We start from the raw sequence: 27,328 nt of genomic DNA on the forward strand, positions 1-27,328 counted from the left end.
AAATAAGCGAGGGAAGGGAGAAAGAAGGAAAGAAAAGAGGAAGGAAGGAAGGAAGGAAGAAAGGAAGGAAAGAAAGAAGGGAAAAAAAGAATAAAGAAAGTAATGAAGGAAGGAAACAACACAAGAAAGGATACAAGAAACAATAAGTGATCCTCTCCCTCACGCTTTCACACTAACCCAAAGCCTCACCCTCACACTATCACGACGAATGATCTCCCTCCTCATCCGTATGCCTTCACCTTATCCCCATAAACCGATCCTCCATCTCACCCTGCTTGTCTTCATCAACAATCCCCTTCACCCTGTCTCCATAAACCGACCTTCCATCTTCTTAACATGGATTTCATTGTCAACCAAAGTACAAGGCGAAAAACAAATTTCACAATGTTGAACTTGTGCTATATTAGAACCGACATTTAAGTTGATTAGATTTGTATCTGTATTAGATTTGTATGTGTGTCTGTAAATGTCCTAATCTTCTCTGAGAAAAAATATTCAGCCAAGATGTAAATAAATTTACAGAGGTTAAGAAAATGGTATGAAAATCAATACATATATTATTCCAAAGCAATGCATAGCTGCACATGAATGGCGGTTCCTTTGGCAGCCATAGCAGCTCGTGCTGGGTAGGCAAATTTTTGAGGTGACTGTGTAGGAAGGGCAAGGTGTTCTTCCTTGATATAAGCTTTGTAAGAACATAAGAACATAAGAACGTAGGAGTCTGCAAAAGGCCGGTAGGCCTGTACAAGGCAGCTCCTTTCAACCTAAGCTCCTGTGAATCTAACCCCACCTAATATCACTATCCATGAATTTATCTAATCTATTTTTTAATGTGACAATTGTATTGGCACTCACCACATGACTGCTCAGCCTGTTCCACTCATCTACCACTTTCTGTATAGCAGGGTCAGGCCACTCACACCCAGCCGCTGATGTAATTGCCAACAGCTGTTATTATTCTGTTCATTTCCCCAGTCCTTGCCAGACTTTCAGCTCTACCCAGGATTCTGTCCAGAATAGCTAAATGTGTGTGTGTGTGTGTGTGTGTGTGTGTGTGTGTGTGTGTGTGTGTGTGTGTGTGTGTGTGTTGGCTGCTTCTGACACAGCCAGCAGAACACACCCCATGTTGAATTTAATCAGTGATCTCGCCTTGTTTCTCTTCACCAACCTCCCACACACCCTATCACCATAACAAAAGCAGCCTCTTCAACCCGACAGCCCTAGCTAACCTCCTCCTTCTTTCCGCAGCGGTGCACGAGAAGCTGTTCACGCTGTTCATGCTGGTGTCGCTGGTGTACATGCTGTGTGTGATCAGGGTGGTGCGTGCCGTGCGTCACACGCTCTCCCCGACGTTGCTTCGATCCTTCTCGCAGAAAAAGTGGCTCTTCGGCATCAAGTTGGCCTCCACCGCCGGCCTCCTCTTCTTCTTCTGGCGCCACAGGGTCCACTGCCAGCCCATGGGTAAGGTTGGCTTTAGCTGAGGGCATGGTGTTAGTCCATTATATTGCTTTTCGGTTCTGTTCTTCTTCTTCTTCTTCTTCTTCTTCTTCTTTTTCTTTTCCTTCTTTCTTTTTCTACATTTCTATATTTCTATTCCTTTACTTTTTTCTCTTTCCTTTATCTTTTTCACAAGTTTATCGTCTGACTGGAGGAAAAAAAGGAACTAAGGGCTCATTTTTTTCTTTCTTCCCTTCGCCCTCCTCCTCCGTTCACTGCTGAGCCGTGGGTGAGGACAGACTGAAGGGACTGAACGTGTATCTTGGGATTCTCTCATGGTGTCTTGTTTTTTTTATTATATTCCTATTATTTGCTCTACCATAGAATGATTGTAGACCTGGAGATAGAATGGGGGGGCCGGGCTCAAATCAATTCCTGCCATGTTCTTTTTTTAATTTGAATTGATCTAACTTAACACATCTACGTGTCCTACCCTGCTCTCTTACTACCAGAACTTTGCTAACTTCATCCATTAGTAAATTTCAACAAAGTTCCTTCGCAGCCTTCGCCGCTCGAGGGAAAGCAAACACGTATTAACATTTTTCAAGACTAACATGTGCAAGTTTCTCAGCCTGTGTTATATTTGTTATCGTTCCCTGCACGGAGTGTAGCAGGATGATATTCATTCTATAGTATATAGACCAAAACTGCGCTGCATCAGCAAGATGAAGTCTAACGAAACTATTCTTCCCCAGCGCTGCCTAGTCTGTTTGTTGTCAACCCACAAATATGAAAGATTTTTTCACTTCTTTGTTGATGTTTCTTCTTTCATTTACATTTTTTTCACATCATGAGTTACCACTGCCATAATGTAGCCCCATATTTTTTCTCTCTCAAACAATTTAATTCAATGATACAGCAAAATAACTGTAGTTTTGTCGTGTGTTTCCAGATATATAAATTTTGAGATATGTCCAATAACATGTTGTAGTGTTGGCTGATGGGGGTAATTCTCGCAGTGGCTCATCCCAGCATTAAGTGAGTCCCGCAGCGGCCGGAAAATTACCTTGGCCGGTGGAGGTGACGGGGGGCGGGACGGATCAAAGCCTTGCGAGGATCACAGCTGAGAGTGAACAGCCCGCTCCTGGTCCTGACTCGCGTGGCTGTGATGCCTTGTTGCCGTTCTTGTTGTTACTGATGTTGATGTTGCTTCTGATGCTGCTATTGTTGCTGTTGTGCTAATGCTGTTGTTGTGTTGCAGCGTTCAGCTGGTTCTCCCTGTGTGAGTACGTGATCGCCACCTGCAACATGCTGTACCACGTCAGCGTCGCCCTGGACTTCGCCGACGAGCACCTCATCGTGGGCCACATCATTCCGGTGGCGGCGGCAACGCCCACGGCTCCCACTGCCTCCATGGTAACCACGGCATCCTCGTCACCGCGACACTCCCTCTCCACCTCCACCACCACCTGTGACTCCCTGGCCACCTGCGAGGGCAGCCCCGACGCCCCGCCCACCAAGAACGGCCGCCTCGACGACCCGCTAGTGGACGGCGGCTTCGGGACAGGAGTGGGAGGGGCGGCACCCATGTTCGGGGCCGCCAGGGCCAGCCACGCCCCGCAGGCGTGTACAACGGCATCTGAGCCTCGGACGGACGCAAGTGGAGGTGTGGGCGCGACCGGGCCCGGCGGCGGAGCGGGGGAGGGCGAGGCCCCGCCACCAGTGGTGCACCAGGTCCTCAACACCATCCACGAGGGCGCCGAGCCGCCGCCGCCGCCCTGCCTTAACGGCCTCGACCAGACCGAGTCCACGGTGGTGCAGCGACGGCCGCCGCCCGCCAATCACAACCCCGGTAGCCCAACGCCCAAGGAGTTCCAACCTAATGCCCGCCCTCACACCGAATAGCTCCTGCCGGACACTGCTCCGCCCACAGCCCGCTGCTGGGCGCTGGCCACCCACGCCTGGCGAGCCCAGCGTCCTTGGCATGAGTGTCTCGGAGCCGAGCTGCTCCTCCCAGCCTGACACCAGTACCGCCGCCCCCAGAGAGGGTACCGCGTCGGCCCGCCTCGAGGTGTGTGAGGGGTTTCACCGGCCTGGCTCAGAGGTGAGCCGGAGCACGGTAGACTGTGCCCGGCAGCGGTGAGGCGGCCACTGGTGGTGTGTTTGTTGACGAAACACTTCACAAGACAGCCAGAGGTCACGCTGTTCTCTGAGTGGTGCGTCGCCTCGTGACGGTGTGGCGTCGCCTAGTGACGGTGTGGGGCAGAAAGGGAGGAGACCCGCATCGCCTCCCAAAGGTGGCTTCGACCCGGCGACGCCACGGACATCAGCAATAACACCTGTTAAAGATGACTTTCAGTAACATTACAATTGGCTTTGTTTCTCTACCAAACGTTAAGACAATATTACAGAGGCGCCGAATACCCTCGGGGCAGGCAGCGCCGTGCGTATGTACCCTCGGGACGCCTGGTTGGCACGTGTCGGGTAGCGGAGCAGCAGCGGCGTGTCTTGGGGCCCCGCGACACACCTGAGGCCTGGCCGCTGCAGCCTGACCAACAACCTTTCTTTGCTGCTGACAATGAAGGACACGACCACCGCGCCGCCTCCCTTACATTAAAATTGTCCCGCGCTCACTCGCGCGGCCCGTGACTCCCATGCCTTATCACTCCGTGGCAGGGTGTGTGTCTGGCGGCCCCGGCTGGCGCGCGGCAGGCACCGCCACCATCACCACCCGCAGTGGACGTCGGGAGTAGAGAGGAAAATCGTCTGATACGTATAAAGTCCATGGTGGCGAGAGATGAACAAAAGGACCTCCGGGGACCGCTCACCTGGGGCAGCCTTGAGTCCCCTGAAAGGCGCGATAACGCCAGTCGTCAGTGACTTTGGAGACAGCTCGCGGCGCGGCCCAGATCTCTCAAGGTCATATATTTTACCACACAAGGTTCAGTCACGACGCCTTGAAGGAAATCTCATCTTTTCATCAACTACCGTCGTTCATCGATTGTCATTTTCCTTTATTCAGATCGTTACTGTCAAACATTATCCATCTATTGATTCGTTTATCCACTTGTTTGCTTGTATATTATGTGACCAGGTTTTACAGATGTTTGTATCTTTCTTTTCACTTTCCACTTGTAGGCACTAGTTGCATCATAGTTTATATTTGTTTTTACGTTGCCTCATAGTATTGATTAAATGCTTAAATGCAAAAGTTAAAACGGAAAAGAAGTGTATACAATATTTCAAGTGTTAATCTGAGCTGTTTGCTTGTTGTCGTTAAGCGGCGTGTCGAACGTGACTCAAGCGACTCAGGTGGGAGTGACTCAGTCTGCCAAGACCTCCTCGCGCCCACCGGACACTCTGGTTGTGTTACTCTCAGTTATTAGGGTTTGATGCGTTGTTCTTTGGTTCACCCTGGATAGTCTCCTCCCACGGGGCGCCACTAACCTGACCGGACCCAACGATGGGAGATTTTGTGATGGAGCCCATTTCCTTTTTTAACAATAATTTTACCGGGACTATGCCGATCCAGTGTTATTTTTGACTAGTGAGTAAGCTTTGGGGTGAGACACCTCCATGTAGATGGATTTTTTAGGTCTGGCACGTGGAATAAGAAGGTTTTTAGGTTAAGCACAAGGATGAAGGTGAAGCACAGGGATGAGGGCTTCTTCAGGCCAAGCACTTGGAGGACGATGCTTGTTAGTTGCGGCACATGGATACCGAGTCTGTTTTTTCGAATTTTTAGCTGAGACAAGTAAGTAAAAAGGAGCGATGGGTTCATTGTGGCGTGTCTGGTTCCCACACACGCCCATCTATAGGTCAGGCCCGTGGATAAGAGACCCTTCTCCTACTATTTATTTCCTCCTTCGGTCGACTCCTTCCGTCTTAGTATTGGAACGTTACATTCCACTTGGCATCAAGGATACACTTGGTCTGCTCCCTTGCACCGACGCCCCAAGGAGTGGCCTGCTGCCAGGAGTCACTCGTCCACTCCCCGGGCCGCGACGACTTGGAGCATGTGATCCGGTCCTCGAGGCGCCTCACTCCTGCAGGCGCGGGAGGGACGCCAGGGGCTGCAGGGGTCCGACAGAGGGTTGTGGGTAACGCCTAGACATTTTCTCCCAGCCATTCGTAGCGGTAGAGACAACGTCCCCTAGTGATACGCTTCCACAAGGTTTTGTTCCCAAGTCTTCGCGTAGGACGCTTAGTTTCCTCGGTTGTAAGAGTAGCACGCATGTGTCCATCCTCCGTGACGCGAGTGGCACGCTGTAGGTGGCGAGAGACGGAGAGAGAGGGAAGTCACACCACAAACATTACTTGTATACTTCATAGCAAAACTACATGCGCAAAGTTGTTAGCCAAACTCGACGACAAATGTACTTATGTCAGGCAGCAGCAGCAGCAGCAGCAGTGGTGGAGCAGCATGGAGCCAGCGTCCCCCATGCTGTGTAATGAATCCTGCACACCACAGCACCGACTGACATCCCGCCTGGATGCAACACGGCAGAGCACCACATCCACCTCCACCACAGCCACCTCCACCAAGACCACCACCACCACCACCACCACCAGGCACCATAATTCTGAATCAGTCCCATCGCAACAGCAAGAGCCGGGACAGTCCAGGCCGGTTGTGTGCGTGCGTGCGTGTGTAGTGGACTGGTGTAGTGGACATACTTGACGGGGACGCAGCAGCACCAGCCTGCCTGTGGTCGTCCCCTTGGTGACTTGTCCCGCCCGTCTCATCGTACCGTTACCCTTACGATGCCTTGTAAGGTGCTCGGTGCCCCGCCTGCCTCGCCCTCGCCATCACCCGCATACAAGAGGCCCAGAGGGAGGCACGCCGCTGGGCCGCGGCCGAGGACCCTCCCTGTTTTGTACCCGACACCCCATTTGTTATTGTGACGAGAAACACACCACTCCACTCTCTCCCTCTCCGGTCTCATTTTCCTTTCACTGTGATCGTGAGTCCTTACTTACCACACACACACTACTCATTTGCATCCACGTCTGTTGTGTACATATATGAATAAATTATTGAATAAGAATACTCTGTACATGTATAGACACGGCTGTTCGTTCGCTGAGCATCAATGGTCGGCTTGTACAGTACTTCGCTGCGTCTTTTTTTTTTCTTTGACACCCTCAAACAAATGTTCATTTGCTTAAACCTCGACAAACGTTGAGACGCCACGACATCCACCACCGTCACGACCACCACCACTACCCTGTACCGCCCCAATGAACTGAGTGGGAGGCTGACTGGCTGGCCGCCGCTGACTTTCTGTACCCTCTGCACCGCCCATTGTACAAGATACATGTGGGAAGACTGGCCAGGCCTTGGTCACACTTAGAGGCTCAAGAGAAACAAAAACAGGACCACCCTGAAATATTTTCAGTCTACGTCCTCTATGAACAGTGACCAAGTAGACGTAGAACACCTAAAGAAGGCGAATAAACTTGAATTAGTTAACGTAAATGAAAACTTGGCCAACTGACCGTCTGCATTACAAAACAGCATCAATACACCTGATTACCGCCATTTTAAAAGGCTGCGCGTCACTAATATAGCGGGAGGTCAACCTGCGTCGTATCTATCTAACGAAAATGAAAAAATATAGATAGATACATGGAAATGGGACCTTGCCCATTCGGCCTCCTGCGTCACAAAACAGGAACCCAAACAGCACCACAACACCTTATTGGCGCCACTATTTTCAAAGATTTTACGCCACTTACAAAAATGGAGATGGTCTGTTTGTCATACTGAACTCCAGTGTGTCTGTGCGGTGTGTGTGTGTGTGTGTGTGTGTGTGTGTGTGTGTGTGTGTGTGTGTGTGTGTGTGTGTGTGTGTGTGTGTGTGTGTGTGTGTGTGTGTGTGTGTGTGGTGCAGCCAGTCGCCTCCCTTACCACAGACTCCCTAGACATTTTCCTTGGTTTCCGTTACGCTAGACAACTCAAAAGTGTAAATCGATGCATCAGCCCACGATTCAACAAGGGAAAACAAATCACCATGGGTATTTTTTTTCATCGCATGCGTCACCGAGCACACACTGTTCCTGCCCTGCGCGCGTGAGTGAGGCAGGCGAGGCTCCCCGATCAAGCCGTCTCGTAGGAGCACCGCCACACTGCCTGCCTCACACCTGCCTCGTTCAGGTCAGGCGGCAGCAGAGTACTCATTAGGTACCACTCACCAGGTGATCAAGACGAGGACGCAAACAATTTGGCGTCAATAATTAAGTTAAAGAAAAAAAATACACTGATACCAATCGATAACTGATAGAGGTGTTACGTAAATTACTTTAGTCTTTTTTACCTGTTTTATTAGCGTGACGTTAATTTCCTTAAGTCTAGTCGTGAAAAAAGCGTGTCACTACGATAACAAGTGATCGCCCAACTCACAAACACGAACAATACTCGGTCTAGTCACGTTTCTTTGAGTAGGTTTGCTTTTCCTTAGCCTTCCGTTTACGCTCACCCCCCCCCCCCCCCCCCATGCATACGAAGCATGTCAAGCCCAGCCCAGCCCCTTTATAGTTAGTTTTCACACTCTCATAAAGCGAAACGTTTTGTAACCTTGGCGTGCCGCGTCTAAGTTCGCTGACCCACGTTTGTCTCTTCGCTGTAACGTGTCAGAGGCGGCCGAGGACTGAGTGTGGGCCGGGAAGAGGAGGAAGGGACAAGGCGCAAGATTGTGGCACTCATTCTCTCTCTCTCTCTCTCTCTCTCTCTCTCTCTCTCTCTCTCTCTCTCTCTCACACACACACACACACACACACACACACACACACACACACACACACACACACACACACACACACAGACACACACACACACACACACACACACACACACACACACACACACACACACACACACACACACACACACACACACACACACACACACACACACACACACACACACACACACACACACACACACACACACACACACACACACACACACACACACACACACACACACACACACACACACACAAATTGGAGAAGAGAAGAAAGGAAGCGCATGGAAAAATAATAACAGATAAGGAAGGAACCTATGAGGGTACGTGTAGTTTCAGTTCACAAATCAAAACAAAACAAAACAAAATTATGACTGCTAACAACAACAACAACACCAACATCAACGACACTCATTCTTCTTTCCATCCTCCACCCCCTCTTTAGACACCCCTCCCCCCATTTTATTACATTATGGTTACACCTCAACAAGTACAAACGTTCAATCATTAGTTCACTGCGTTAGCCTCCACCCCCACCACCCCCAACCCCCCGACGCCAGCAGCCAGCAGCACCCCGGCACCCTACACCCACTCCCTTCACCCACGCCCTCCCGCCTTCACCGTGCCCCGTGCCAGCTTAGGAGCAGCGTCCCGCCCCCCCTCCCCCCGGCCGCCCCCCCCTCGCCGCCCTTCTCATTACTTACCGGTGTGTACATGAGCATATATTATTTTTCTAATGTTGACACTTTTTCAGCGTTTTTACACATTTCGTTAAGTCATCGTATATATTGCCACTGCACTGTACTATTACACGTCTTTTGGAACATAATCTAGAGAGTAGTAGTTATTATACATATAAATATATACTTATGGAACATCTCTTTTCTTTTATAATAAACATTAATAGTAATAATATTAATACTCTAAATAATAATACTATTAATAATAATGATAACGGTACTGTATGGTAACAAGACTCTCGGGTGGTTTGTGTTTCTTTTTTCCGTGTCTATCGGCTTCCCGCGTGACAGCCAACACCAAACAGCAATAAAAGTGACGACAATGTGGCGCTGCGTGAACCCCGGCGTCACCCCAGCTCGGGAGAGTACGGAGACTGAGCACACACAGCATCCCTTCCCTTCCTCCCTTCCTTCCACTCAGTCCCCTGCCAGACACACACAGCATCCCTTCCCTTCCTCCCTTACTTCTACTCCAGTCCCCTGCCAGACACACACAGCATCCCTTCCCTTCCTCCCTTCCTTCCACTCAGTCCCCTGCCAGACACACACAGCATCCCTTCCCTTCCTCCCTTCCTTCCACTCAGTCCCCTGCCAGACACACACAGCATCCCTTCCCTTCCTCCCTTCCTTCCACTCAGTCCCCTGCCAGACACACACACAGCATCCCTTCCCTTCACTTTCCTTCCTCCCTTCCTTCCACTCCAGTCCCCTGCCAGACACACACACAGCATCCCTTCCCTTCACTTTCCTTCCTCCCTTACTTCCACTCAGTCCCCTGCCAGACACACACAGCATCCCTTCCCTTCCTCCCTTCCTTCCACTCAGTCCCCTGCCAGACACACACACAGCATCCCTTCCCTTCCTCCCTTCCTTCCACTCAGTCCCCTGCCAGACACACACAGCATCCCTTCCCTTCCTCCCTTCCTTCCACTCCAGTCCCCTGCCAGACACACACACAGCATCCCTTCCCTTCACTTTCCTTCCTCCCTTCCTTCCACTCCAGTCCCCTGCCAGACACACACACAGCATCCCTTCCCTTCACTTTCCTTCCTCCCTTCCTTCCACTCCAGTCCCCTGCCAGACACACACACAGCATCCCTTCCCTTCACTTTCCTTCCTCCCTTCCTTCCACTCCAGTCCCCTGCCAGACACACACAGCATCCCTTCCTTCACTTTCCTTCCTCCCTTCCTTCCACTCTAGTCCCCTGCCAGACACACACACAGCATCCCTTCCTTCACTTTCCTTCCTTCCTTCCTCCAGTCCCCTGCCAGACACACACACAGCATCCCTTCCTTCACTTTCCTTCCTCCTTCCTTCCACTCAGTCCCCTGCCAGACACACACACAGCATCCCTTCCCTCACTTTCCTTCCTCCCTTCCTTCCACTCCAGTCCCCTGCCAGACACACATACAGCATCCCTTCCCTTCACTTTCCTTCCTCCCTTCCTTCCACTCCAGTCCCCTGCCAGACACACAACAACTTTCCTTCCCTTTCTTTGCCCTTCTATACATACTTCTTCCTTTCCCTTCTGTACTGCATCCATTTCCTTCCTTCCTTCCTTCCTTCCTTCCTTCCTTCCTTCCTTCCTTCTATTCTTTCTTCCTTTCTTCATTCGTTCCTCCCTTTCTTCCTTCTACTCTCATCCCCTCCATTCATCTGCCCTTCCATACGTATTTCATCCCTACTCCTCTCTCATCCCATGCCAGACACACAGCATCCCTTCCTTCCTTTCTCTCTCGTCGCCTGCCAGACACACAGCATCCCTTCCTTCCTTTCTCTCTCGTCGCCTGCCAGACACACAGCATCCCTTCCTTCCTTTCTCTCTCGTCGCCTGCCAGACACACAGCATCCCTTCCCTTCTTTCCTTCATTCCACTCCCATCCCCTGCTAAACACACCATTCCTTTGCCTTTCCATACATACTCCAGCCCTTTCCTTCCTTTGTACCTTCCGCTTTCCTCCTCAGCCACACACACAGCATTCCTTACCTTCCCTTCCTTCCCAGCCACCAGCCAAACACAAAATCACTCCCCTTTCCTTATGATATGTCCATCCGTAACACACAAGACATTCCTTTCTTTAGCTTCCCATTCTATCCCTTCCCTCCCTTCGCCTCATACCACACACTACATACAATAAATACAATGATGATACAATAAACATAACTTATCACCTATCACCCTCCCATCCCCTCCCTTTCATTACTCATTCTCCCTTCCATAACACAACTTGTTGTTCCAGCCTTCCCTTTCCCTCCGTGGATCTGTAGGGAGGTGAACGTGACCCTCGTCCAGGTGTAAACGTAACAGGTATACATAACAGGTGTGTCATGCTAAGTAAGTCACTGGTTCTGTTTGTAAATATGTACAGATAAACCTTAAATGATGTGGAGGTGGTGGATGGAGGAGGAGAAGGTGGTGGCTGTGAGGGGAGATACAGGGATTTTCTTATTATTGTTGTTATTTTCTTCTTCTTTTTCTTCTTCTTCTTCTCCTCCTCCTCCTTCTCCTCCTCCTCCTACTACTAATAATAATAATACTTTTTTTTTTCCCCCATATTCCTCCTACTATACCACTTCCACTTCCTCGTCCTCCTCTCTCTACATCGCCTTCCTCATAATGCTCTTCTTTCACTTCCTCCTCCTCCTCCTCCTCCTCCTCCTCCTCCTCCTCCTCCTTCTCCTCCTCCTCCACATCATTAAACACTCCCTCATTCCAGTGGCTTCTGACTCGCCCTGGCGCAAAAGATGTTTCCCAAAGCAAAGCTCTCACAAAGATCAGAACGTTACGAAAACAAAGGTGTAATAAAAAAGCATACAAAGTGAAGTCTCCCTACCCACAAACTAGCCTGTATAATGAAGTCAGAGTGATATGTAATGTTAGGCTATTCCCACCATGAAAAGCTGAACAAATAAATAAATAAACAAATAAATAAATGAGTAAATAAATTAATTCATTGCAACCCTAACTTTTTTATCATTAATATAAGTGTGTGTGTGTGTGTGTGTGTGTGTGTGTGTGTGTGTGTGTGTGTGTGTGTGTGTGTGTGTGTGTGTGTGTGTGTATCAACTGAGCTCACGTGTTCCGGGTCAAAAAGACTTAAGATTTTTAATCTTAGGTTACTCGCTTTTGCCGGCCCCAGTCCACCACCCCGGGGGAGGGGATACAACCCCCAACTGATACCCGGTACCCATTCACTGCTGGGTAGACAGGAGTGTGTGTGTGTGTGTGTGTGTGTGTGTGTGTGTGTGTGATGCAATTACACACACACAGTCTCGCTATATACACATTCCTCTTTTACAAACACACGGCATTACAGTCATAAGTTGCCAGTCTACGTTCAGTAATGACAAAGCGTTCCCCTGACACCCGCCAGCCCAGCTAATCACCGGACAGGTAGCAAAAGCCCTGCAAGTGATTGGCTCAGGAGGCGTGAGTGTGTCAGGGGAGCTTTTGTTGCTGGAAACGTATCTGAACGGCGTGATGTTGGCAATACTTGTGAGTATGTCCTGTGCCCTGCTGTGCTGTGCTGTGCTGTGTGTCCCCCCGAGCACAGCGGGGAGCCATCTTGGGGAATAGTCTGTCATGTTCCTTCAATAAACTGGAATAATGAAAGCGATCGCCTCTTTCACTTCAACCCTTTTATGAACGTGATCTCCTGGGTCCTCACTCTAAAGAAGACAGAAACAGGGTGACTGGACACGCTAACTTCATCCTTTATGACGCATCTATACAAAAAAAAAAAAGACCAGTAGAAGAATGCCAAAGTTTGTATGTAGCGTGGAGATAACGGAAGACTAGACACCCACTTCTGACACAGCGGAGCAACACCTCAGCCACTGTTACCAGATCTCATTTGCAGAAATATTCTAGACTCAACCTTCAATTATGCTAGATTAAGCAAAATTGTGCTCAGGGAGTGACAAAATAATGCCAATTTTATGCTAAATATAAGTAGGTTTATTTCATCAGTTTGAATTACAATGTAATATGCAATAAACTTATGCAATACAGTTTGACATAATTACAATTTGCCTCCGCCAACGAAGTTGGGAGGAGGTTATATTTTCGGTCCGGTCAGAATGTTTATTTATTTGTTTGTTGGTTCGTGAGCAGTCTCCTGTGCACAATTTTGCGAATATCTCAACCAATTTTTCAGGGAAGCTTCGTGTTCATCCAGAATAGAACACATTAATTTTTTTATGTCAAAGGTCAAGGTCGAGGTCGCACAAAACGTCAGATTGGCCATAACTTCGGTTCTCGTCATCGTAGAGACTTCAGACTTGGTTCATATTTTAGCTCATGGAAAGACGCACCTTGCATGGCCTTGACCTTGACCTCGAAAAGTTCGCCTAAGGTCAATGTTTTCAAAAAAATAGAACTTCCACAAATTTCGAAACAAATGCTTCCATATGATGCACCTTGCATGGCCTTGACCTTGACCTCGAAAAGTTCGCCCAAGGTCAAAATTTCCAAAAAACAAAATTTCATCAAATTCCGAAACAAATGCTTCCATATGGTGCATAGGATCACAGTTGATAGCCATACCAATTTTCAGGACGATCTTTGGCGGAGGTGTGCAGTCTCCGAATGCCATGCGTCTAGTTACAACTAAAATGGTAGCTAGTGGCGCGATAACTACATGCAATTAAACATCAATGGTGAGTTGGTGACAATTAACATAACTTTCCATACTGACTTTTAAATACGACATCTAGTTTGATAATTTCATCAGGACCTCCATCCAATCATTTATCATATAATTGCTTGTTCAATGCTTCTATCATATTAGGCGTTGGCTCAAACTTTACCCATTCACCTGCTTTCCTTACGCCTTCTCCACGTAAAAACTTATTTGTCAGAGAAGCAGACAACCTGTTCGCTTTCCATTTTTCTATAAATGGACTAAGGAGAAGATCCGCTCACACTGACAAGGAAATGGAGGCTGGAGGCCCATTTGCCACACGTGGCCACGCGTGGCACCATAAAGTTATTTTTCAAATTATATGATTTCTGTTAAATAATTTTGGTGGTGTTTTGCACAATTTTCTCTCCTGTCTTACGTTCTTCTTAAATTCTGCTAATTTATGACAAATGCCTCATAAGTAAGTTAGAATTATGGTAAATTATTGAGCACGCAAAATATAATGATAGCCTCATATAATTTACTCATATTCTGCTAAAAGCATTAAATTATGCTAAATTTTGTAACACTGAACTGTCCTCAGCGTTGCCCTGCCACCACACACCCTCCCCACGGCAGCCGCCTCCTCCCCTCCATAACTCCTCGCCAACACTCACCCCGTGTAGACCGACGAAGAGACACCTTCACCCCTGCTTCACACCTTACCTGCAATGAAAAAAAGGTAAAGGTATACTAAATAGAAACAGTAAAACATTATTCACATACATTTGATTAATATTTTTCTTAACTGGAATACAATGACGACCAGTTATTCGTATAAAATTGATATACGGCAGAATGAGGTCACATCCCTTCATCCCAATATAGAAAAAAAAAGTATACTATGCGTAACTTGTGCACTCTTAATATTATTGCATAACCTGACTAGCAAGAGAGAGAGAGAGAGAGAGAGAGAGAGAGAGAGAGAGAGAGAGAGAGAGATTTACATAGATAGTCAGCTACAAAGATACTATGATCTAGAACTCTAGACTACTAAAAAAAAAGTAGTTTTGTTGCCTAGCTTCTCCTGTCACTTTACTTCCATGACATGCTCGCCACGGCCACTTTTATTTTGCATTATCTTATCTCACTGATTTGCTTGCTATAGACTTTTATCAGTTAAAAAGTGATATCACCAACACCACCACCATCACCACCATCATTACCACCACCAATAACAACAGCAAAAAGAAGAGAAAGAAGAGGAGGAAGAGGAAGAAGAAGAATAACAACAAGACGGTTTCAGCTGGTTACAGTGGCACGGCCCCTGCCAGCAGGGATGGTGCATATCACAGCCTCATATCACGGCTGGTTACAGTGGCACGGCCCCTGCCAGCAGGGATGGTGCATATCACAGCCTCATATCACGGCTGGTTACAGTGGCACGGCCCCACATATGAATATCCCTGATGAAGTTCATCCCCATGGGGGAGGGCACGGGGGAGAGAGATGGCTTAGTCCCTCCTGCTGTTCACCTCGCCTGGTGCGGACGGCCGCGGCGTGTTGGGGGCCGCGGTGGTCGTGCTGGCGGCGGCTCCCGCGGCCGAGGAGGAGCGCCGCCTCGCAGCTCTCATGTATCCGTCCCTCCTTTTTTCCTCCCTCCCTCCTTTCTTTCCATTTCTTTCTTTTTTTCTCAATCCCTCCCTCCCTCCCTCCCTCCCTCCCATCTTGTTCTTCTCTTCCTCTTTCCCGCCCTTTCCTTTTTTCCACTCACTTCACCCTTCTTCCCAACCGCTCCCATCTCGTTCCTTCCCTCATCCTTCCTCACTCTTCACCCTCCTGCTTCCTTACTTGTGCTATCATCATTCTATCCCTTCCCTACCAACCTTTTTAGTCCCTTCTCTCTTCCCTCCCTTAATTCTTCGCTCCGTCTTGCGTCTACCTTCCTCCCAAACACTTTATCCTCCTACCCTGCTTCCCTCTTCATCTCTACTCTTCTTGCTACCCGCCATTTAGCCTTCTTCCCTCCACTTCCTTTCTCCCTCTCGGCTTCCTCTCTTTTACTCCACCTGTCTGATAGTTCGCTACGACCTTCCAGCCACCCAAACAACCTTACCACACATTCCCAGATTACCACAAACTCGCATCCAAACACAGACTGACATATTAATAGACCTCAACGCCTCTCCCACACACCTAGACTATACAGACAGGAGGAGGAGAGAGGAGGAGGAGGAGGAGAAAGGAAGGAAACATAGTAAGAAGACCAAGAAGAGCAAGGATGGAAGATCAAAAAGAGAGAGAGAGAGAGAGAGAGAGAGAGAGAGAGAGAGAGAGAGAGAGAGAGAGAGAGAGAGAGAGAGAGAGAGAGAGAGAGAGAGAGAGAGAGAGAGAAAAAGTGTAGGAGGCGGAAGAGGAGGAGAGGGTGAATGAGAACAATGAGAAGTAGCATAAAAGTGGTGGTGGTGGAGGAGGAGGTGCAACAACACGCTCCCACATTTAATCACCCACAAAGACACACAGGTCACAGGGTCAGGCACGTACCAATTACCCTCCAGACTGCATAGGTTAGCGAAAGAGCTCACACACACATACAGCGAGACGTGACCTGCTTCTCTCTAATCCAGTATCAAAGGGAAACACAGATAGCGGCGGCCGTCACCCCAAATCACGACCCGGAGCTAATGGCGATGCACTGTAATTTGAGGCGGACCAAAAAGAGGTTGTACTTGTGCTAGCTAATGCGTGTGTGTGTGTGTGTGTGTGTGTGTGTGTGTGTGTGTGTGTGTGTGTGTGTGTGTGTGTGTGTGTCAATGGCGCCTTTTACGGTTGTTTATTCTATATTTTGGTCCTTTTTGTCCTCGTTTTCCTGCCTGTAATCTGTCCGTCTATCTATATCACTAACTTTCTTATTTCCTTCAGGTTTTTTACTGTTGATTTACCTGTCTATCCACCTGTTGATTTGCACTGACGTCTCTCTCTCTCTCTCTCTCTCTCTCTCTCTCTCTCTCTCTCTCTAATCAGTCTGCCTTCATGGTCTCCACAGCTTAAAAAGTGATTAATAAGAAAATATCAATAAATAAAACGTGTGAATATAATAAGTAGATGAATTTCAAACAGCCAAGCCCCGTGATTATAGTTTTCCCGAGAGACAAAGAATAGGATTTCGGTCGCCTTAATCAGCGGCGCCATATTGTTACCAGAAGAGCCGCGCGAAAACTCAGGTGACTACTACTGACTGCTGTACTAACTGAAACATGGCAACAAGGCAGCGTAGAGTTCAATATATTCACGGCTTTCCTAACTTTTCCTCTTATGGTCGGTATTATAAGACACTTTCGGTTCTCACATCAACTATTTCTAAAGGTCAAAGAGGGGGTCAATCGAGTTCTAATGAGTGTTTCTTTAGGTTCATGGTTCAGAAGAAGGGTCAAACTACTACCACGCTCATAAAACTACTCCTGGAAATGCCTAAAACTCCTACGAAAGCATTGTCAAATAATTATGTGAGCTTGGGCGACGAAATGTTAAGTAATACAGCCCTATGTCTCCAGCTGACGAGCGATGAGGCGAAGGTCTACGACACCGTGATCTTCGACGTGAACAACGACGGCACGCCCATGGAGCAGAGGCTGTGGCCGCGGCACTGCGTCCACAACACCTGGGGCGCCGAGCTACACGCGGACCTCAAGGTGAGCAGCAGGGGCCTACATGATTTATATTCTTTTACATTATCCTTTTACGTACATTTTTTTTTTACAACAGATTAAAGTTTATAATTCCCTCACATTTCCTTTTACATCTTTTTTTTCCCAACAGATTAAAGTATATTTCCTCCCATTTTTCTTTTATATTTTTTTCTCTTACTCATCATTTTACAGAAGATTAATATTTATAGTTCCATTTTTCTCTTACAGTTTCTTTTACTCATCTTTTTACAGTAGAATATCGTTGATATTTAATTTTCTTTGACATTTTTTTCTTTATTCAGCATTTTACAGCATATAAAAGTTCATATTTCCTTCCATTTTTTTTCCTTTTATTCATCATTTTACATCATATGAAAGCCCCTTTCTCCTTTAAATAATCTCATTATAAAGCTGTAAAAGATATGTAACCTAGTATTTTAAGGCTGACACGAGGGTTTCAATTTTTTGTCGCTACTTTCGTGCTGACTGATTTTCTGAACTTCAAAACTTAATGTATCCATATATCTCGTGGCTCCGCTGGACAAGACTGTCGTCCAAATTTATTCCTATGCTATCACGCTTCCTAATGCATGAGCTAGAAAGTATTTGAAATATTCCGTCATTTTCGCTGGTAAACAGAGAACCTTCTCTAGACTATATTTTCTCCTTCCTATGACAAACTCTTACAAGAGGGAGGTATGAAGATACTTTTGATACTAAAAAGATGAGCTCTTTAAGGCATAGTTTGTTGTTTCAGAGGGAGATGCACTTTTGATCTTTTTTTCCTTGGCCATGAAATAAAAATTCGTTGAAGACTAACACCTCCCTGTCTCTGTGTGTCCCTGCAGGTAGTGGAGGACGCTATCCTGGTGTATAAGGGCACCGACCCCGATACGGACTCATACAGCGTCTTCTGGGACAACAAGAAGTTCCACAAGACGCTCAACGAGGAGCTGCAGAAGCGGGGCGTCACCGACGTATTCGTATGCGGCGTCGCCTACGATGTCTACGTCGGTGAGTCACGGTTGACATTTGGTGCTTATAATACCAAGTTGTGTAAAGTTCGATAATAAAGAACTTTGGGTGGTATTTGATGTGAACTGACTGCTGTGTTCGATTGAAAAGCTGAAGAAATTGCTGACAGTTCATGGGCCGAGGTATTTATACCTCGGCCCATGGGAATTTAAAGATGGCGGCTGCGGGCTTCAAAATTTGCATGGAGTTAACTAATCCAGTTATATTAGAGGTCAATAGGTCAGAGGTAGTATGTTGACACAGGTCGCCGTGCAGTAGGCTGACACTCTAGTCTTTATGGACAGACGACAAACGCATCGTGACAGCCTTATATCCCTTATCACACCAACTACAGCATCGTACAGATAAACGACTTGATAGCTGACGAGTGTTCTTGTTATTTCTTATTATGGCACTGGCCACTGTATCACTACGGGAGATAAAAAAAAAAAACGCATTTCTCTCTCTCTCTCTCTCTCTCTCTCTCTCTCTCTCTCTCTCTCTCTCTCTCTCTCTCTCTCTCTCTCTCCTACAGCGCCGTGTATATAAAGCGTCGATAGGTTACTGTTTAAACGGCGATAGAGCACTCTCCTTTAGGTTAGGGTGGCGTGTGTTAGTTAAAAATAAAAAGCGACGTGTTTGGCATATGGGTTTGATGGTGGCCTGCTCCGCCATCTTGCATTGGGTGTAATTATTGAGCTTTACTCAGCGTCGATTACAATGCACCTTTACTTAATTAACTAATAATTAACGTGACCTTTTTCTTCCTAACTAAGTCACTTTCAGTCAAACACACAGAAGGTAGAACGACAAACCAACATGTCTTTTACCTCTGCCAAAGGTAATTTTCATACCCGAAGATGGTAAAACGCCTGGCCAAAGTGTTCATTCTTTCCAATGACACGGCCAGGCAAACACGCAGATGCTAGAATGACTAATAAAACATGCCTTATGCCTGTGTTATTCTTATTCTTTATGCCCATTGATAGGAGAAAGCCTGTCTGACGTGTCTCAGTGACCTCCATTGTGAGTAAACTAAACACACAGATGGTGGAGTGCCAAGCTAATGTGTTTCACCCCTGCCAGCGTTAACCTTGATGCCCGATGAAGAATGTCTCGCCAATGCGTCTCAGTTCTTTCCTGGCAGCGTCACCCGAGCACACACAGGTGGCAGAATGACTAACTGATGTCTTTTGTCTGTCGGCGCAGGCCATAATGCCTGAGGATTTTAAAATCTTGCTACCGCGTTAATTCCTTTTCTGGCAAAGGGTCATCGAAGCACGCGATTCAATCGCGTAGAATCGCGCAAACTAGAATACCCAAGGAAAGTAGAACGGTTAACTTACATGGCGTTAGCTCCTGCTAGTGTAAAGTTTAAAGATATTTGCTATCAGTTCGCCTCTTAGTCGCTTGAGGTCACTCGCGTGCGTCTCCATGGCAACGACAACGCTTTGACCTTTAATTGCCAACTTTTTTGCTGTTTCGGATATGTTTACCGCAGCACCTAAGAGACTCTTGAGCACCACCGTATATGCAAAACAGTTCTCCGGGTGGCTGAGTGTGGCGCTGCGTGTATAGGCTATACGATCTATTTCTGAAGATCGTGGAATGGCTACCATTTTAAGTTTTAGCTTTTACTCCTGACAGCATTTACCACAGTGGCCGAAAAGCTAACTAACGCGTCTCCTCCCCTGCGGCTGCGTCCACCACGAAGCACGCCACCGAGGAGGGCTACAGGACCATGCTTGTGGACGACGCGTGCCGCGGCGTGTGCGAGGACGACATCGAGTACACCACAGAGCACATCACCGCCAACCACGGCCTCATCGTGCTTTCCTCGCCGGTGAGCTACTCTTCTTCCAGGGCCTTTTGCACCCCTTCCAAATGGTCATCCCTCAACTTTCGTGCGGGGTAACGTTCCTAAATCTACGGTGAAAGTACAAAACCTGTGATTGTGCCGCCCTTCTTCCTGGGACCCTGTGCACCTTGTAATAGCCTAAAAACGAAATCTGGTGGAGGGAGGGGAAGGAATATTACCAGGTGCACAGGGTCCCAGGAAGAAGGGCGGCACAATCACAGGTTTTGCGCTTTCACCGTAGATTTAGGAACGTTACCCCGCACGAAAGTTGAGGGATGACCATTTGGAAGTGTCTGTATTTTGTGGAAGGAGAGAAAGAGAGCTTTTCCCTCGAGTGGACAGCCGGCTTTGGTCCATGGTGATTAGAGGTCAAGTGGGATGAAGGAGGTGAAAGGGGATCCATGGGCCTAGACGTGATAGAGGTTCCAGTAGTGAGAAAAGTGGAGGAGTGACAGACAGGAAGGTGTAGACAGAGAGGACTCGGATGATGAATGGTTTATGAGGGCGGTAGGCCTGTGGGGCAGGCAGTGGGTCGTGTTGGTGCTGGGACAGGACATTGTGGAGAGAGGAGTGAGGAGATGTCACTTTGTGGAGGGTGCACTGTTTTTTAGCGTTGCGCCTGTGCTCTAGGGGTGGGCAGGTACCGGTACCAGTACCGGTACTAACGGTACCAGCTAAACGGTATGGTACCGGTACCAGATTGCTCGGTACCGGTACCAGTTGCTCGGATTTATTTATTGGATTTATTGATAGTTCTTCATGTCCGATCTTTTTTTTTAGGTTGCTAATAAATATTGTTATTGTTATTAGACTATGATCGAGTACATCCATAATAACTATACATGCTAATTTTTTATCGAAAAAATAAATATTCACTTCATTCAGAGAGAGAGAGAGAGAGAGAGAGAGAGAGAGAGAGAGAGAGAGAGAGATCACCACTCAGTGAGTGGATATCTCGGTGATATGGGTACTCGACTACTCGATCATAGTCTAATAACAATAACAATATTTATTAGCAACCTAAAAAAGAAAAAGAATCGGACATGAAGAATTATCCAGTAACTCCAATAAATAAATCAAATAATAAAATAATGGAAACGGGAGCTGTGATGGAAACGGAAAGCAGGACAAAATGGTGGGAACTTGGGGAGACGGTCAGCGGGGCAGTGACTCAGCGTCTACACACAGGGCCCATACCACATGGAGGCGGGCGAGCGCCGAGCGTCACTAAGATCCAAACGGTACCGGTACTAGCGGCAATGCGCAGTGCCGAGTGATCATTAAGCTTCCCGGAACCCAAGTGATCATGAGGCTTCGCGGTACCAGGTACCGATACCAGGTACCGGTACCAGGTACCGTTACTGGTACCGCGAAGAATCGATTCCTCGCGTGAAGTACGTGTACTACTGAGGAAGAATATTAAACTACAGAAGCTGTGCAAAGTGTTTACATATCTCCCTCCCACGGAGTCTCCTGACGGCGACACGGAACCCAAGTAACACGTCCGGCATAACACCATGTATTTGTCACGGGTCATCTTAAAACACATGAAGTATACGCGACGTAACGTTCCCCCCGCCCCCCGCCCCCTCCCACACACACACACACACTTCCTCCACCAGTGGCTGTCAGTCATTGTAGGCTACAAAAAAATTTAGGAAGAGTGAGATGTTCCGAGCTCAAGGTGGCAACCCTACCAGCAAGTTATGGTGGAGGGGGAACGAGAGAAAGCTGAGGAAGGACCATCTTTCTGAAAAATAGCCATGTTTGGGCAAGTGAGGTCGAAGAGTCAAGGGGCTCGCAGAAAGCGGACCATTTCAAACATTTTGATAAGTCCCGAAATCAAGTTGTTGTTATCGGGTTGTTTTGTTGTGATCGCCGATCGGGCGTCTCAACCCTCGTACGGTTCGGGCTCCAGGGACGCGTATCAATCATGTCCTCTCGTTGACCTGTTGGAATGGGAAGAATAGGGTGAAGTGATCAAGATATAAGCCAATACATTATTACCTAGAGTCGGTAAAATGGCGGAGAAAGGCCAAAAACGATCCCTCAGCGACTCAGGTGAGTAAATGCATGTTGAGGTTTACCGATGTCCCTATGATTCCTTGCCTCTGATTTACGTTCATTGAATGAGCAGAATGTTGTCACGGTTCTTATATTGATGGAAACGTTCATTAAACCAACAGTGGGCATATTTCTTTCGTTCGTGTCGAAATCAATGAGTATATATATGAACAATGCTCTTGTGAGATGAGAAACTAAGTATTGCAAATTACACCTTGTATCACAGACCGAAAAGACAGGAGCCACGGTGGGGTCACTATATACGTACGTGACAATATAGCAGTAAGTGTGAAAGTGCTCTGCTCATACAGTGACAGTATAAATCAACTATAAATAACCAAAATAAATGAGATGAACCTTAAGATTGCACTAATATACCGTCCACCAAACTCAGAAACAGAAAAATTCTCTAGAATGTTAGCAAAAATAACTGAAAAGATGGACGACAGTGATGTGAAAAATGTTGTGCTCGGGGACTTCAGCTTTCCCAAAATAAGTTGACCTTCAGGAGACATATACGGTGGAACTGGAAGTGACAAAGTGCAAGCAAGTGAGCTATTATGGGTTGCAGAAAATAATTTCCTAGAACAAATAGTGACTGAACCCACAAGGATAAATAATGTCTTGGATTTAGGGCCACTTTCACAGTCGTTTTGTTTGTTTTGATCGTTACCAATGGCGATGATCGCCGCTTTAGAATTTCCACTTAAAACTGGCCGATGGGGTAGTGGCGGCTGCGGGGTTAGCCTAGCCCCGCACCTTATCACACACACTCAACTCCTCTCGCTTCCTCTGCAGCCACCACTACCCCATAGGCCAGTTTCACGTGGAAAACTATAGCGTTGATCGCCGCCATTGGTAACGATCAAAACAAACAAAACGACTGTGAAAGCAGCCCTATGTCTTTACAAATGACACTGATCTGATACAGTGTCTGTGTGCTTAAAACCATTATGACTGACCACAGTATTAAAGAAGTGACACTCCAATTGCCAAAAGAAAACAGAGAACTACCAAAGACATGTAATGCCAGTTGCATAAGTGAACTACATTTTTTCAGTGAAAATGCTGACTGGGAGTCCCTAAGTGTAAATTTGTCTGAAGCAGACTGGGCAGAGCTTGAAAATTGTCCAACAGTTGAGGAAATGCTAGACAAATTCATGATTATATGCAGGGACTTGCATGTGAAGCATATTCCATTAAAAAGTGAAAAACGCTGCAGAAATCAAATTCCACAGGACAGAAAGATACTTATGCAGAAAAGAAACAAGCTAGTGAAGCAGCTTTCCTCAAAACGAGTGTCAAGCAATAAAAGAGCAATTGTGGTAAATAGACTGAAGGACATTGAACTTAGTTTGAAAGCATCATATGCAAGAGAGAAAACATATGAAGAAAATAAAGCAATACTGGCAATTCAGAAAAAAAAACAAGTTCTTTTACACCTATGCACAAAAAAAAATCAAACAAAAAAAAATAGGGCCACTGGAACCATAACGGGGAGCTGACTGGTGACCCGGGGTCAGTAGCAAACCTATTAGAGGATCAATACAAAAAAGTTTTCAGTGTGCCAGTGCCCAAAAAAGTTATAACAAACCCCAAAGGAGTTCTTCAATAGTGACAATGATCAAGTAACAATTTTTTTTTTTTTTTTTTTTTTTACAACAAAGGAGGCAGCTCAAGGGCACAAAAAAGAAAAAAGAAAACAATAATAAAAAAAAAGCCCGCTACTTGCTGCTCCTAAAAAAGTAACAAAAGAGGTGGCCGAAAGCAAGGTCAAATACGACATCAACTTTGGAGAAGAGGACGTAATCAATGCCAAAGATGAGATTAAAGAAAATCCAACAGCTGGACCAGACCACATACCAGCAATACTCCTAAAGAAGTGCATACATTCTCTGGCTACTCCCATCAGCACTATCTGGAGAAAATCTCTTGATGCTGGGTCCATACCACCAAAGCTAAAAGAAGGGCTGATCACTCCCATTTTCAAAGGTGGCTCTAGAGGGTTGGCATCAAGTTACAGGCCAGTGTGCCTCACCTCCCACCTCATCAGAGTGTTTGAGAGAATTCTCAGAAACACAATAGTGAACTTTTTAGATGAGACAAACCAGTTCAACCCAGGACAGCACGGCTTCAGGAAAGGAAGGTCTTACCTCTCTCAGCTGCTGCACCATCATGCCAATATCGTGGAGAATGTGAGCACCGGGAAGAATGTTGATTACTTTGACTTTGCAAAAGCATTTGATAAGGTAGACTATGGAGTGCTGCTGCACAAACTCAGAAAGATGAGCATCACTGGCAAACTGGGCATCTGGCTCCACGAGTTCCTACACGAGCGTAATCAAGCAGTGGTGGTGGAAGGCACACTCTCAAAAGGCACAGGTGTAATCAGTGGAGTGCCACAAGGCTCAGTTCTGGGGCCACTGCTCTTCTTGACCATGATTGATGACATCTACCAAAATGCTAAAACCTCCAGAGTAACATCTTTTGCGGATGACACAAGAATCTCCCGACAAATAACAAGAGAGGAAGACGCAGAAGAACTACAGAAGGACCTGGAAGGAATTTACAAATGATCAAAGGAAAACAATATGGTGTTCAACAAGAAATTTGAGGTGATTAAATATAGCACAAAGGAACACCTAAAGCAGTACCAGTACAAAGTGGACGATGAAGAAATAGAGGTGAAGCACACACTCAGAGACCTGGGAGTGTGGATGAGTGATGATGGCAAGTTTGGGCCACACATTAGCCACACCACAAAAACAGCTCAACACCTGAGTGGCTGGATCCTCTGCACCTTCCAGACCAGGCAACCTCAACACCTCCTCCCTCTGTGGAAGACCCTAGTTGTATCAAGGCTGAAATATGTCTGCCAGCTCTGGTCCCCACATAGAGTAAAAGACATCCAAGACCTTGAACAAGTTCAGAGGGTGTTCACAAGGAGGCTGGTCAGGGACTTCCTAAACTACTGGGAGAGGCTAAAACACCTCAGGCTGTATTCTCTGCAGAGACAAAGAGAGTGCTACATCGCTATTTATGTCTGGAAAATCCTTGAGGCCATGGTACCAAATCCAACAGAAAACAATAAGGGTGGCATTGAAGGTCAACACCACCCAAGGTTTGGAAGGTCCTGCACAGGGAAGTCACTGAGCTGCCACTCACAGAGGATCCAAACAATACAGGCAGAAAGCTTCATCTGTGCTGGACCTAGACTGTTCAACTGTCTGCCAAGGGACATCAGAGACCTGACAGGTGCCAGCACAAAAACTTTCAAGAAGAGGCCGGACAAATTCCTGGCAAAGATACCAGATGAGCCTCCAGTCCCACACGGCCCAACTTCAAGAGGAGCAGCGTCCAACTCCTTCATCGACCAGCTGCAATACTTGAAGATGGAGCAGAGGTGTGGAAGCGGTGGGTCCCCAGACTGGCCATGGTGATGACACCTAAATCTACGACAACAACGACAACAACAAACTGGTTAACATTAAATAACAGCAGTCATTAGTTAGGATGATTTTCTTACTGTTTCAAAGTTGTGGATTATGTTACATACCCTCTTGACATGTGTTATGAATACTGTCTCAAGTAGTGCAGCCATTCCAATGACAAATCTTACAGGAAGTTCCTTAGGCATTAGCCACTTGTTAACTCAGCTCTCATTGCTAGTTCTCTTGACATTCTCATTCTAGTGTCCCTGGATAACAAACAGATTTACAGGGTGGCTCCCCATACTATCATCACTTTTAGTTTACATATAATTTTAATTTGAGTGGTGGTGGTCAGGTCTGCCGTAATGAATTGGGTATAATTCTTAATTTTCACCAAGCAGCGATCGGTCACATTTTCCACATATCAAAATGACACCTGATGAAAGGATTCTGATGTGTGGTGATGCAATTTCTACTTTCAAAATTGTGTAAAATTGCCATCTCTCTAAAACTTAAAGGAACCTTAGATGAAGCCTTACCTCTGTTTTGAGGTATGTTGGGTGAAATGATCAAGTAGAAATGACAAAAATCACAGCTGAGGTTGCTTAGGGTGCCATGGGCTAAGACGGAAAAAAGAAATATAGCAATAATGCTCTCGGGTTTCAAGCTGGGCAAGGAGCACACCGTTGTCATGAGTGAAAAAAACACTTTCTGATAACACTCAGAGTTGATTCCCAAAAATCAATATAATTTATTATACATGCCAGAGATTGGGTATACATTGTGTATATAGACAAACTTGTGCTGTTTGTTAGACTTTTTGCTACCATGAAACTGTAATTCAACGGCTATTAAAGCAAAACCAGTTGGATTTGTATCAAGAGCACCAACCCAACTTGAAAATTCTTTAAGTGGCCAAGGGTGATGAGTCAGTATTCCTCTACATACAAGATGCTTGCTTAGACAGGTTAATAACCCTCACAGTAAGAATGACTGTACTGGCATGAAGGGGAGGCATAGCAATCCCAACCACAAGCAGACTATTTTCCATTGCAAGGTTAATAAGAGAGATTAGAGGTAACACAATGTGCTCACTGTTTGATTAAATGTTAGTGATATGACCAGAAATTTTAAAAGGCTGAAATTACTTGCCGTTCAACACAAGAAAATGGAATAAAACTGATCATGAGTGACTTCTAAAGTGCGAAATCAGTTTTAATCAAAACCATAGGAAAAGAAAGTTTAGTAATTTGGGGCCTCATGGGAGGTGGTGGGCAAGTAATTAACTGTCAGTAATAGGGACTTTGCATTCAAATCCTGCTAACAACTATTTTTATCCAAGTTGACTATCACAGTGCTGCAGTGAGTCTCCATTACACCCAGACAGTATCAAGCCATCTACCACTATCATCCATTTGCAGAATCCTCTTCTGATGAAGATGATGGAGATCAGCCACCTTCCTTCTCCATGGGAGGATCAATCAAGCGGCCACGCCTCAGCATCGACGAGGAGGCCAAGACTGACTCAGAAGAGGAGAATGGACCACGTGACTGGAAGAGCAACAGTGCCTCAAAGGACCAAAATAATGGCACAGGCAGCTTTGGCAGCAGCAGCTCATACAGTAGTGCAGCACAACGCATGATGGTGGGTGACAGATGCTGACCAGGGCAGTTTTGGAAGGCTGTGGGCAGTTACTCTACATGTGTTGTGTCTTTTGCAACAACA

At 46.7% G+C, this 27,328-nt stretch overlaps 2 protein-coding genes and 1 long non-coding RNA gene across 3 annotated transcripts in view; all 3 read left to right on the forward strand.

Annotated features, from left to right (window-relative positions):
* Nucleotides 1-336: 336 nt before the first annotated feature.
* LOC127006829 (uncharacterized protein Rv2082-like) lies at nucleotides 337-6,948 on the forward strand. Its single transcript, XM_050877183.1, has 3 exons — nucleotides 337-358; nucleotides 1,141-1,461; nucleotides 2,699-6,948. Exons 1-3 carry the CDS (start codon nucleotides 337-339, stop codon nucleotides 3,340-3,342), a joined length of 987 nt encoding a protein of 328 aa, XP_050733140.1. The 3' UTR covers nucleotides 3,343-6,948.
* Nucleotides 6,949-9,494: 2,546 nt separating this feature from the next.
* LOC127006522 (uncharacterized) lies at nucleotides 9,495-10,038 on the forward strand. The gene is made up of 2 exons (XR_007759620.1): nucleotides 9,495-9,627; nucleotides 9,805-10,038. It is a non-coding gene; the product is annotated as an uncharacterized LOC127006522 (long non-coding RNA).
* An 11,942-nt stretch (nucleotides 10,039-21,980) lies between these two features.
* Nucleotides 21,981-27,328, forward strand: part of LOC127006525 (cap-specific mRNA (nucleoside-2'-O-)-methyltransferase 1-like) — a 28,261-nt gene continuing 22,913 nt past the window's right edge. Inside the window, exons 1-2 of the mRNA XM_050876478.1 lie at nucleotides 21,981-22,168; nucleotides 27,024-27,247. Of these exons, the coding sequence (XP_050732435.1) occupies nucleotides 22,129-22,168; nucleotides 27,024-27,247 (264 nt within the window). The 5' untranslated portion in view covers nucleotides 21,981-22,128. The remainder of the gene's footprint in view (nucleotides 22,169-27,023; nucleotides 27,248-27,328) is intronic.

This window comes from Eriocheir sinensis, chromosome 33 (assembly GCF_024679095.1).
Source record: "Eriocheir sinensis breed Jianghai 21 chromosome 33, ASM2467909v1, whole genome shotgun sequence".
Lineage (NCBI taxonomy): Eukaryota > Metazoa > Arthropoda > Malacostraca > Decapoda > Varunidae > Eriocheir > Eriocheir sinensis.